At 37.0% G+C, this 13,179-nt stretch overlaps 1 protein-coding gene across 6 annotated transcripts in view; it reads left to right on the top strand.

Annotated features, from left to right (window-relative positions):
• LOC122036454 (exocyst complex component 5-like) overlaps positions 1 to 13,179 on the top strand; it is a 43,980-nt gene that overhangs the window by 20,794 nt on the left and 10,007 nt on the right. For 2 of the 6 annotated variants that reach the window (XR_006127390.1, XR_006127391.1), the window contains exons 14-22: positions 64 to 234; positions 2,053 to 2,106; positions 2,232 to 2,360; positions 2,472 to 2,564; positions 2,644 to 2,784; positions 10,319 to 10,416; positions 10,497 to 10,581; positions 11,754 to 11,831; positions 11,916 to 11,995. Coding sequence is in view for 2 of the 6 variants with exons in the window: in XM_042595768.1 (XP_042451702.1) it covers positions 64 to 234; positions 2,053 to 2,106; positions 2,232 to 2,360; positions 2,472 to 2,564; positions 2,644 to 2,784; positions 10,319 to 10,416; positions 10,497 to 10,581; positions 10,749 to 10,784 (807 nt within the window). In the remaining 4 variants the exon portion in view is untranslated. Of the gene's footprint in view, positions 1 to 63; positions 235 to 2,052; positions 2,107 to 2,231; positions 2,361 to 2,471; positions 2,565 to 2,643; positions 2,785 to 10,318; positions 10,417 to 10,496; positions 10,582 to 10,748; positions 11,490 to 11,551; positions 11,666 to 11,753; positions 11,832 to 11,915; positions 11,996 to 13,179 lie in introns of those variants that run through there. The other 4 variants (XR_006127388.1, XM_042595766.1, XR_006127389.1 and 1 more) reach the window with 3 other exon arrangements.

Below are 13,179 nucleotides of genomic sequence, written 5' to 3'. Positions count from 1 at the left end.
ACAAAGAATGTAAGGATTCTTGTTGGAAGTCAGTATGTAAATGCTATCTATCTTGTACCACAGATGGAGGAGTTACGTGCTGAAGCCCAGCAACAATCTGAATCAACTGGGACTATCTCAAGGTCAAAAACAGCAGCAAGTCCTCCAATCCAACAGATATCTGTTACTATAGTAGCAGAATTTGTACGGTGGAACGAGGAAGCCATTACTAGATGTACTTTGTTCTCTTCGCAGGTTAGTGCTAGTCTGTGACTTTGTTAATTTAAACACTGATTGAAAAATAACTAAAACTACATGAATGTTCGTAGTTAATGAGCTTTAGAAAAACAGTATTAATCAATCTGAGAATGTTGACTTTTGTAATAAAATTATTTATACATATCCTGTGGCATTTACACAAATGGTGCTGTGAAGTTTATTTTTTTTAACTATTATTGAGACTCTTCTATGAATTTGCATCAAACTTTGCATTGAAATTATTCTTTGCACTTATACTCCTGTATGATCTTTTCAGATACATACCCCCAGGAATAATATAAAATTTTGAGAACTGCAAATATCAACTCATGAATAATCATTTGGAGGTCATATGAAGGACATGGTAGAAAAATAATGTAGCATAAATCTTTAATGTGTCTAAATATGATGCATCATTTCAACAATGATTTCTTGTAAAATTGGTTCAGTCATCATTGACCAAATTGATCCATTGTCATCTCTACTCACCTGCACACCTCAACACCATCTAATCTAACAATAGATATTAACAACATAATTGAATCATGATTAATCACATTATCACTTCCTTCAATCACTAGTATCCCAATCGGATCCAAATCAAATACAATGAAACCTTATACCATATAGGTCTACTTTAAGCTCAATCAAATCATTTAGGCTCTTACTAATTCGTTTGCCATTTGATTATCTGTTGGTTTTATGTAAAAGATCAATTGGATATGATTGCCATAAGCTTGTACACATGTGGATCCTAACACATACAAAATCATGCAGCTCATTCTCATCTTATATTCCTTCCCTGATGATCAGTTACCTATATGATGAGAACCTTCTTTCTTTCCCCTATTTTTTTCATCTTACAATTTGTTCCAATTGATATCTATGGCAATCATACGAGATTCAGTTGCAAACAAATGATTTTTTTGCATCAAACACTTAGTCTCTTCAACCTATCTAATCTCAAGCTCCATCTAAATTCTTTCCATATTTAGGTAACTTCTTTGTGTCTAGGAGGATAGGATTGTTGGCAACCCTTTTAAATATTATTGAAGTTATGCAATATAAGTCTGAAACATAGTTGCATCGGAGCAAAGTTTCTTCCAAATTCTTTCCATGCAGGCTTCATTTTATATGCTTCTACTCGCCAGTGACTAATTATGACCACAATATGATGGTACTTGTTTAATGGCTATTACACCATGAATCAATTATCTTTTGATACTGAAGCTTTAGTCTAATTCGGATTGAGTGATTGATTAGCTTAAATTTGAAGCATCATAATCATTCTCTGCAGTCATTCATTTTTGTATTCAACTACTTAATGGCAAGAATTTGTTGACCAGTTTTTACATCTTTTAGATTTTGATGATCAATGTTTTCAGCATATGACAACCGCTTTGAATGTTTCTCTATGTGAATGTTAATGTTTTGTTGGTGTATTTTGTTTTATATTCTTTGCATCTTTGCTTCCTGGGTATATTTCATGTTATTTTCTTTAATATCTTTGCTTTACTGGCTAAGTGATTCAGTTTGAAATTTGGGGCAAATTTAGGATTTCCTTTAAAATTTTTGGGTTTTAATTTTTTTGCAGTTTGTTTAATTTTTAAGAGTTGTTTTAAATTTTTAAGAGCTAGCTATGATTTTTATAGGCTTTGTATTGAGGAGATTTGGTCTTTATCGTGGTTAAAAGGTATTTGGATCCCATGTGATGAATAATTCTTCGATTTGTGACATTTCTCCTCTTGTGAGATCATCTTCCCTTGCTGCATTCACTAAGCTAACTGACAAATTTTTATTTTTTATTTTTTGCAGCCAGTTACTCTTGCAAGTAATGTGAGATCAGTCTTTGGTTGCTTACTGGAACAAGTAAGTTAGGGAGCAATAGCAATGTTTGCTACTCTCTTATCCATTGATATCTGTCTCTCTTAAATGATGAATTCTTAATAGGTGATCTTGATATTCTGTCTTTGCTAATGATGAGTTCTTAATAGGTGAGCCGATATTTAACTGATGGACTCGAGCATGCTAGAGAAAGTTTAAACGAGGCTGCAGCTTTAAGAGATAGATTTGTTATTGGAGCAAGCGTCAGCAGAAGGGTGGCTGCAGCAGCTGCTTCTGCTGTATGTTTATTCTCCTTAAATATTTTTTCTCATGCTAGGTGTTCTCCATTACCTTGTTACACATGGTGATGCTCTTCTATTTAGTAAGTAGCTTGCTGTGAAAATTCTCAGGCTGAAGCTGCTGCTGCTGCAGGTGAGAGTAGCTTTAGATCTTTCATGATTGCTGTGCAGCGGTGTGCTAGCAGTGTTGCAATACTTCAACAAGTAAACCACTAAAATTTACTTTATCTGCATATGACACTAGGAATGGAAGCTTTATGCTGATTATTACTATTTTTCTCAGTATTTCTCAAATAAAATTTCTCGGCTTTTAGCTCCTGATGCCCATGCTGCATGTCTTGAAGAGATGGGTACAGCTGTCTCCAGAGTAGAGGGTTCTGCTCAAAAAGGTCTTCAACAGTGTATTGAAACTGTCATGGCTGAGGTCAGTATTTGTGGACTGCTTATCTGTTATGTATCTGGATCATAGCTAACTCTGATTTGTGGAGGTCAGGGTGATTTACTAGTTGCTTGTCCTGCAGTTATGCCACTATATCTCTGGTGAAGAAAATTTTAATGTAATTTAAAATGAAAAAATATTTGAATATTATTAGTGATATAGGTTACCCTAGACTTCAATGAAGGATAGGATCCTCTTAGCTGTCCCTTAATAGTTGGGACTAGGATGATGATTGCTGAATCTACATCATTTCTTTGTTTACTAAGGGGTGATTCTCATGCATTAAGTATGCATTTTGCAATAAAAATCTGTGGATGATTTAGGGAAATGGCTCATAGTGCAAATTGTTCGTTGATGAATTATTAAGGCTTCATTGACTAAGGTGAAATGGAGTTTTAGTTGATGAGCACGATGATTGTATGATGGGAAGCAGGAATTTATGTCCTACAGTGATATTTCTAAATAAATGTCTCCAAACTTGTTTTATGTTCTTCTCCCATGGACTTGAAGTTTACTTATTCTTGCTCAAAGAACGGGAAATTTTAGTTAGATAATGTAAATAAACTAGGATTAATAGGCTATGTTTTGAACCCATTAGGATTTAAAGGTATGTTAAGAGTATAAAGTTACGGGGACTAGTCTAGGTTTAGGCTTTTGTTGTGAGTCCTATATATACCCATGCAACAAATATCTTAAAGAAGTTTATATAGTATCCTCTTTCCCCATACGTACACGGTTCCATAACCACCTTTTTAAATTGTGTGTACTTGGAGGGAACAAAACACTGCCTTTGGAAGGAGGGAGGGAAGAGAGCCTACAAACAACAACTTCCACTATGTACATCAACCAAAACAAGTACAGAGGAAGCATCTATAATCCATGAAGGCTACATGATCAAATTCACCCCAAATTGATGGAAGTGGTGGATCCATTAGGTATTATAAGAAAAATCCAATATATCCTTGTTAAGTTGATAAAATCATAAACATTACTAGTATAATAGGGTTGGTAATAGGTATTATGAGAAAGGTCCCAAATATCCTCATTAAATTGAAAAAACTACAATGATTACTAGTATGATAGGGTTACATTTTTTTGAGTGCATCAAATGATTGGCTTGTCCTACAATGCCTTACCAACACCGATTGCCTCCCTTGACTTTTGCCTTAGCTTCAGTGCCTTTCTCACTTCGTTGTCATCCTTTGATCAATCACATTACCACCTTCCGATCTTTTTCCCAATTCTCACTGACATTTCTGCCTCCACCTTATATACTTGACACAATGTTGATCAACACTCTTTGCCTCCATTACCGAGCTCTAGCGGTGGTGCATCATGAAGCCATCCATTGCTTAGTGGGTAGATGATCTCCACCCATGCACAACGAGGCTACCTTGCTCTTCATTGACACTCCTCTATGACCCAAATAAAGGTTGTAGCCAAAGGGTTCCTAATCAATATTTGAGGACTTCGATACAAAGTCCTCGATTGCTCTACCTAAAGAAGACATTGGAAGAGGACTCATGGGAGAAGAAATAGGTTAACAACATGATTGGAATGGAATTTTGAATAATGATAATTTAGATTTTTGCATCAATTTCTATCTGTCTCTCTCTCCAAGTGTACAAAGGAAATGGCTCACTTTCTCTTTAAGTATTCAAGTTTTTTAGTCCTATTATCTTCCTTTTCCCAATCTCGACCTCCCTTCACTTCTTTTGTCGTCACTTCAATAATACACAATGCTGAAGTTAGGTTTTGGCAAAAGATGTTCCTCAAGGGCCTGAGGTTGTCGTCTATAGCATGTCGACTCTCATCCTTCTTTCTTCTCCTCCCTATGTCAACAAAAGCCATGCGAAACCACCATTGCCATCTTCTCCTACATGCGATTGAGATCGCACATAAACCCTACTTCTCTCTCCTCGAGCATGACTGTCTTTGATTTCTTCTCCATCACATGAGGGAAACCAAACAGGGTGACTGTCACTGACATTCACTGACATCCTCTCTTTTATGTGAGGGAGACCATACTGCTCCACCAGTGACACACCTCCTTGCAACACCTTTTGTTTTCCTTGCCAAGATGTACACCTCACATGCTTGCTACCTCTTTCTGCACATTGCGTATGAACACCATCTCTATCATGTGAGTTGTAGCCACTGCCACTTTTGTAGTCTTCTCCAGCGTTCTCAGCCCTCCTAGGTGTTGACAGCAGGGTATCTTCTCCAGCCTGGATCTGGTCTGGGTTGTCTGCCTAGATACCCTCTTGAGCAAAACCTCTCTCCTTGTCTACTAGTCTGTTCACTCCCTTACTTTTGTCCTGGACAAGCCTCTGTCAATGCCATCATCTCCTTCAACTACCACCAGATTGCATCCAAACAAGCCTATGCTGCCATGGGAATCAAACATCCTTTAAAAATATAATTTCACTGGTTGAGCAGAATATTTTTGTCCTCATTCATTGTAATCTTGGTAGCAAAACTCTCCAACCGCTGCTCCTCTCACTAGAAGAATTGCATCCTACCTGCAATATCTGCACCATTCCTCTGAACACGAGCCCTTCTCTGCATTCTGCACTCGTGACCTCAATCTTCCTCAGCGGACCTATATATCATATCCTTGCATTGCTGGTGAACCAGTTTCCTCATGCATTCTTGACCTAATTTTATTGGATATATGTCTCCCCTTTCTAGAGAGTCTTCTTTATCTCACATTCCCTTATCTCTTTCTGATCTATGAGATTTAGACCATAGGTCCTTTTTCTTATTCATTCAATCACAATATTCTTTTCAAATTTGATTACTTTTCTCTCAGATCATCCTTTCCATTTCTCTGTCCCCTTGCCTTTATGCTTCTTCTTCCATCTTAATTTCTCTCATAGTTCGAAGATCAGTTTGATTTCATTTGTGTGCTACATTTGCATCATTTGAGCTACTAAATACTTGAATAAAGAAAATGTCGTGTTCTTAGTTTGCTACTTCTAGGAAAGGGTTAAGATGTTCTTTCTATCTATAGTGAAAATCTGAATAGAGAAAATGCTTTGTTCTTAATTTGCAACTTCTAACACAGGGTTGTTCTATGCTATTCATCTTTTCTTTAGGACCCTTGTGGTTTTTTCCTTTTCTCTCAGTTTATTATGTGCTGTTGTATGTGCCACTCCAGTGGAAGCTCACTCGAGAGATTATTTCCTGAGATCTCTCTTTATATTTTCCCTTTATCAATGTGTTGGTCTAAAGTCAAAGGCATAGTGGAAGAGATCATTGTCTGTGCTTCCTAAACTCCTAAGTTTTATATCCCCTATGTGGAGTATACTTTAGTTTCATTATAATCATGTCTCAGTTTACATTTTTGTAATTCATATAAAAAGCTTGATATAAATCAATCTATGCTCCAATTTGAGGGAGTGTTAGCTTGAGGGGTAGTGTTGAGAGTATTAGAGTTATTGGTTTAGGTCAACATTGATAGTTCTAGGATTAGGGTTTTATTATGAGTTCATATTTAATAGATATCTTTAAGAAGTCAATGGACTATTCTCTTTCCCCAAACTTAATAGGGCAAGGAGTGCTAGGAGATTAGAGAGAAATAGTAGAAGATGAGTGATGTGGACGCCTTTGTTGAACATTGCTACAGTTGGAAGCAAATTAATTACTACTTAATTAGCTATTAGAAATAAATTAGCTATTGCTTAATTAGTAGAAAATAAATAATGGCCTAATTTAACTACTGCTATAGTAGAAAACAAATAGTGGCCTAATTAGCTTTTCTATTTTTGATCCCTTGTTTTCTTTTATGGTTGGTCTTTCCTAATCTTGTCATGTTTGACTCCTTATATAAAGAGTGTCATTATTAATAAAAGGAGAGAGAAAAATTGAGCAATTAGGACTCTGTCTAGGACGAGTCTTCCCCCTTGAGTGATTTGGACTCTGTCTAGGACGAGTCTTTTCCTCCTCCCTTCCCCCCTTACGTGTTGTATGACCAAGTACGGATCCGGATCTCGACCTGTGACTCGATCCTATACTCGGGACCATATCAACTTGGTATCAGAGCCGACCATGGGTGACACGGATCCTATCACATCCAAACTCGAGGTCTTCATGGAAAGATTGATGTCACAACAACAAGTTTTCATGGAGCAGATCACTTCTCGCCAGCAAGGACTAGAGGAGCACATTGCTGAGATTTCCCGTACTGTTCAAGATGCTAGACGACGACCTTTGCATACTGCAGACAACCCTACCAGCACAGAGTATGGCCCTTCTAGAGGCTCAGAAGACCTAAACTGCCAACCAGCGACACCATGGCTCCGCGATACTCAAAGATGAAGTTCCCCACCTATTATGGAGAAGGGGATCCGCTGAGCTGGGTTAAAAGGTGCGAAAAATTCTTTACCAACCAAAGGGCCACAGAGGCTGACAAGGTTGGCTTTGCTGCCTTCCACTTGGTAGGGGAAGCCCAACTTTGGTTTGATCAGGTAGAGCAAGAAGAGCCAGAGATGACTTGGAAGTAGTTCAGAGACCACTGTCATATCCCGCTTTGGCCCGCCCCTAAGCAACAACCCTTTGGGAGAGCTAGAAAATCTGAAGCAGACAGGCTCTGTAGAAGACTACCAGCGCCAATTTCAATCTCACCTCGCTTGGACCTCGGACCTCCGACCACAACAACAAGTTGACTTATTCACTGCAGGGCTAGTCGAAGATCTCCGTATCGATATCGAACTACAGAAGCCTGAAAACCTAGGCATTGCAATGAATATGGCCAGGGCACTAGAACGGAAGCAGTGCTTCCATCAAGGTGGGAGGCTACTGTGCACGAATTGGGGCGGGACCACAACCAAGCTCAACACCAGCAGTGGAGGCCCTCCTTTGGCGAAGACCAGGACCAGACATCAGCAAGGAGATTCCATCTGTTTCATTTTTCAAGCGTCTGACTCACGTCGAGATGGCAGAACGGAGAGCCAAGGGCCTTTGTTTTAACTGTGATGAATCCTACTCCACGGGTCACAAGTGTAAACGCCTATTTTGGATTGAAGTGCCTGATGATAACAGGGAAGGTGAGGAAGAGGGGGAAGTGAATTCAGAAATTTTCCTTCATGCTATTAGTGGCGTTATACCCCGCTTTCGAGCTTGAGGACAAGCTCAGTATCGAGGAGGGGAGTGATAATGTGGACGCTGAGGTGGACGCCTTTGTTGAACATCGTTATAGTTGGAAGCAAATTAATTACTACCTAATTAGCTATTAGAAATAAATTAGCTATTGCCTAATTAGTAGAAAATAAATAATGGCCTAATTTAACTACTGCTATAGTAGAAAACAAATAATGGCCTAATTAGCTTTCCTATTTTTGATCCCTTATTTTCCTTTATGGTTTGTCTTTCCTAATCTTGTCATGTTTGACTCATTATATAAAGAGTGTCATTATTAATAAAGGGGAAGAGAAAAATTGAGCAATTAGGACTCTATCTAGGACGGGTCTTCCCCCTTGAGTGATTTGGACTCTGTCTAAGACGAGTCTTTTCCTCCTCCCTTCCCCCCTTACGTGTTGCATGACCAAGTACAGATCCGGATCTCGACATGTGACTCGATCCTATACTCGGGACCATATCAATGAGCAGACAATAGAAATAGTAGATGTAAAGCTATATCTTTCATGACTGAAGATCACTTTAAACAGAGATGGATGGTTGAAAAAGATCATGTAGTAGATAAATATGGAATTTCAACTATTCTCGTTCGGATTAGTGATTATTGGCTCAGAGGTTTGTATGTCTTGAGGATGCACGTGATTGGCTCATATCGGTTCATTATAAACTCCTATTGAGTCTTAATCTAGTATTGCCAAATATATCTCACCTTAACTTTTGAAGTATATAAGTTTTATTCTAGTAGTTCATTAAGATTCATGTTTTAAGTAAACATTTCTTGGATCATTGGGTTCTGCAGATTGATCCCCAACAATTATGATCTTGTCTTGGAACAGAATTTGTGTGAGAGGTCATCAGAGTGACAGAGTCTTTGAAAAACATTGAAACTTCTAGAATACAGTGTTGTAAATGGCGGTAGGCTGTGGCAGGACGGTCTCGGCTGCCTAGGCAGTTGATTTTTTTTACTATTTTTATACATAATATTATAAATAGTCATTCTTTATATAATATGTAATTAAATGACGTTTATTTATAAATTAGCTTCATACAATACAATTTATATAAGGCACAAATAAATATATGAATGCAACTAACAAGATAATTAATAAAGATTTGTCGTCATATTAATACTAAAAAAGTAATATCATTACTTTTACCAAAAGCTTAAGTTTAAAATTTGAAGTTTCAATCCAACATGGCAACAAGCGATTGTGGATGTCCACTTACCAATAGGCCCAAGGTGCTTTGACTTCTTTTTAGAAGAATCTCCCTTCACGTGACAATCATCATCATTGACATCAACACCTATATTTACTTCTGTTATCTTTACTTTTAGTTTTTCCACCCATCTCGCTTATTCTTTCTATTTTCAAGATAAGCTCTTACTCTTTTTTTTTTGTGTCTTCGTCGGATGCTTTAGGACATGCTTTAACTTATCCTATAATACCCGCAATATGATGCTTTATCTGATAAACTCTTCCCTTAATAAGTCTCTTACACAATTTGAATGTGATCCAATCTTTTTTTTCTTTGCAATATAACACCCCATAATCCCAAACAATATCACTAGACGTTTGTTTCAATTCCACATCCGGTTGTTTCTTATTTTCCATCATTGATCTTCAATAATTAAATAAAAGATCAAAACTAGAACTAGAAGTTACTAGAAATATATAAAAGCTAACCTAGTGTGTTGGCAGCGACAACAGGCGACGGCGACAGCGGCAATGCGATAGCGCTGTGGTGGTGGGATGGTTCCATGTGGAAGGAGGTGGGCTATGGGTGACTTGGTGGGTTGGTACAATTATTTATGTTTTGGAAGGGAGAGAGTGTATTAATATATCTAGGGTTTTTAAAATTTTGTTGACTTTGACTACGTCACCTACTGCCTTGCCTCGTCTCATCTTTGACCGCCTAAAACACCGCCTAAGGCAAAGGCGATGCGGTTGATGCTCGCCTCCCGCCTCGGCTGCCATTTAGAGCATTACTAGAATAACATCTAGGCTATGCAATAATTATTTCCAGGCCATTTTTATTTCTATGTCGAATAAAAAGTATGTACTTGTTGCATCAAGCGGCAAACCTAGGTAGTTTTGTAGTTTCAACTTAAAATGGTACTTTTTGTAACTTAGAATTTTTCTTAGCCATGATTATTTCATGATTTTACAAGCACACATGTAGCCATATATATGTTGTCATCTTACATTGTGTGACAGCCCTTGCAAGTCTCGATTTATTTGGATTTTAATGTTCAAATAAGCAATCATATCTTCATCTTTCTTTGTTCATTATTTTTCTTCACTCAGGAACCTATGAATTCTTAATTTCCATGTATTTACTGACGTCTGGATTTTATTAAATCATGATGTCCTGTTTACAGGTTGAGCGATTACTATCTTCAGAGCAGAAAACTACAGACTATCGGACACCTGATGATGGAAATGCTCCTGATCATAGACCAACAAATGCTTGCATAAGGTGCATATAAGTTAATGTTAGATGGAGTTTGCGGTAGCAGTTAAAATATGACTACTAATGTGACTATTGGTTATCTTCAGAGTTGTAGCATACCTATCTCGAGTGCTTGAATCTGCATTCAGTGCTTTGGAAGGTCTCAACAAACAGTCATTTTTGACTGACCTGGTAATTTTTAATTTATTTCAACATCATTTTAGAATCTTTAACTAAGATCTCTGACATTTTTGTAAGTTGTGCATGTAAAAGTAGGAAAATGCATAGTTGCTAGCTTTATATCTCTTGCTATTTACTATTCTAGATTGCAATCTTTTGATCAATGCTTGTGTTTCCAGGGACTTGATTTCAGTTCCATCAATGATTTTCCTTGAACCTCTATGATAACGGCATGGTATTGTTTTGGCCAAAAGAAAATGTTGTATGCATTATGTGGACCTATCCATATCATTGTCAAGATATATTTGTTCCAATTGCCATGCCTCAGGATATAATTTCACTACTTGCCATGAGGTACCTCACTTGGTGATACTATAATAATAAGTAACTAAGAACACACTGTGGAAAGAATTAATGTGGAAATTCCTCTTATTTCAGAATGCAAATACCCAGTATCATATATAAAATTACAATAGATAAAATAAGAAATAAAAAGAGAGAATAGGAAACTAATTATTCCTAAAGATATCTTTCTAATTAAACCCCTTAATTTAAGAGATTTTTTTCTCACAACGGTTTATTTATGTGAATAGCTATTTATTTCTGTTATTTATATTTTACAAGTTCACAGTTCTACACTCCCCCTCAAGCTGAGGAATAGATATTTTCCATTCTCAGCTAGACTATTAGATCATGAAATCTAGAACTGTTCAATCCATTTGTTAGCACATCAGCTAATTGTAATTCTGAAGGGACATATGACATACACACTAATCCTTCCTCCATATGAAATGTCTATTAATTTCAATATGCTTAGTCCTATCATGTTGGATAGGATTATGAGTAATATTAATAGTTGACTTATTGTCACAATAGAGTTTCGTGGAGCATTTCCATTTGATTTTCAAATCATCCAGAATAATTTTCAACCAGAGTAGTTTACATAATCATTGAGCAATAACCCTAAATTCTAATTCTGCAGATCATCTTGCTATCACATTTTGCTTTTTACTCCTCCATGTCACCATATTACCACCAAGGAAAATATAATAGTTAAGCTTCTATCCACTAGAGAACTTGCATAGTTTGCATATGTGTAAGTTTCTAAAGCTAACGTCTCATTTCTCTTGAACAAAATTCCTTTCCCAAAGTGCCTTTCAAGTAATGTAATACTCGGTAAGCAGCTTGAAGGTGAGATTCTCTTGGATCATGCATGAATTGGCTGATTACACTCATGGCATATGCTGACGAGGGTGAGCAAGGTATATAAGCCTACTAACCAATCTCTGTTACATCCTTTTGTCGACAGTTGGTTCTTCCTTAGCTTTTACTGTCTTGTGATTTAGATCCATTGGACTAGAAATCGGCTTAGACCCAATCTTCCCTGTTTCAGCTAACAGATCAGTCACATACTTCTGTTGGTAAAGTATGCTACTTCAATACCAAGGAAGCACTTCAGTTTGCTTAGTTCTTTTATTTCAAATCCTTTATCAATTTATGCTTTAGATCATGTTTTTTCTTTACATCATTTTTAGTTACAATGATATCATCTACATAGACTAGAAGAGTTGTCACCTTCCCTACAATTGAGTGCTTAACGAAGAGAGTATGGTCCCCTTGGCTTTGGTTATACCCAGACTTTATGACTTTTGCAAATCTTCTAAACCATGCTCTAGGAGATTGTTTTAGACCATAAAGAGTTTTCCTCAATTTACATACTCTGTTACTAGTATCACTTGCAAATCTTAGTGAGAGGTTCATATAAATTTCTTCATCTGAATCTCTATAGAGAAATGCATTCTTCACATAACACTGTAGGAGTTGTCAGTTCAAGTGTGCAGCCAAAGATAGTAGAACTCGGACAATATTCGTTTTTGCAATTTGAGCAAAGGTCTCTTGATAATCTACCTCCAAAGTCTAAGTATAACCTTTCACCACCAACCTAGCTTTATATTTCTCAAGAGATCTGTCTACTTTGTATTTTAGTGTGAAAAACCACATGTAATCAACAATGTTCTTCCCCTTTGGCTTCTCAACAACCTCCCATGTCTTATTCTTTTCTAATGCATCCATTTCCTCCCTCATTGCATCTCTTTATTCCCTTTTTTTGACAATGCCTCAAAAACAATATTGGGAATAATCATGGTATTCAGACTCACAATGAATCTTTTATGGGCTATGGATGTTTAAGAGAAACATAGTGAGATATAAGGTAGAGTGAAGGTGTAAGAATTTCGTTCTGTTTCAATTTCTCTATACAAAAAAAAAATTGTACAAGAACAGAACTTTTCCTAGCAACCCGCATGTTCGATCAAACATGTGTTTGATCAATCAAGCAAGTTCTTGAATGATCAAAGCACACCTTAATCGAAGTACAAGATCGCTAGCCTCTTGTGTTGGTATTCAAAATCGATACAAAGAAAACTAACTAATTACGCAGCGGAATTAAATAACTAGTTGTACCTTTCTTCGTATCTAAAGACCTCTTAATCTTCTGCCATATTCCTCTCCTCTTCTTGGACGTTGTATGGGCGATGATCTTCCAAGACAAAATCACCCTTCTTCTCTTCTCTTCCAAACCGCCGGTTACAAAAGAAGGTTCTAGAATGG

This window comes from Zingiber officinale, unplaced genomic scaffold, assembly GCF_018446385.1.
Source record: "Zingiber officinale cultivar Zhangliang unplaced genomic scaffold, Zo_v1.1 ctg166, whole genome shotgun sequence".
In the NCBI taxonomy this organism is placed as follows: Eukaryota; Viridiplantae; Streptophyta; class Magnoliopsida; order Zingiberales; family Zingiberaceae; genus Zingiber; species Zingiber officinale.
Note: the sequence above shows the minus strand (reverse complement) of the source record. Positions and strands in the feature narration are given on the sequence as shown.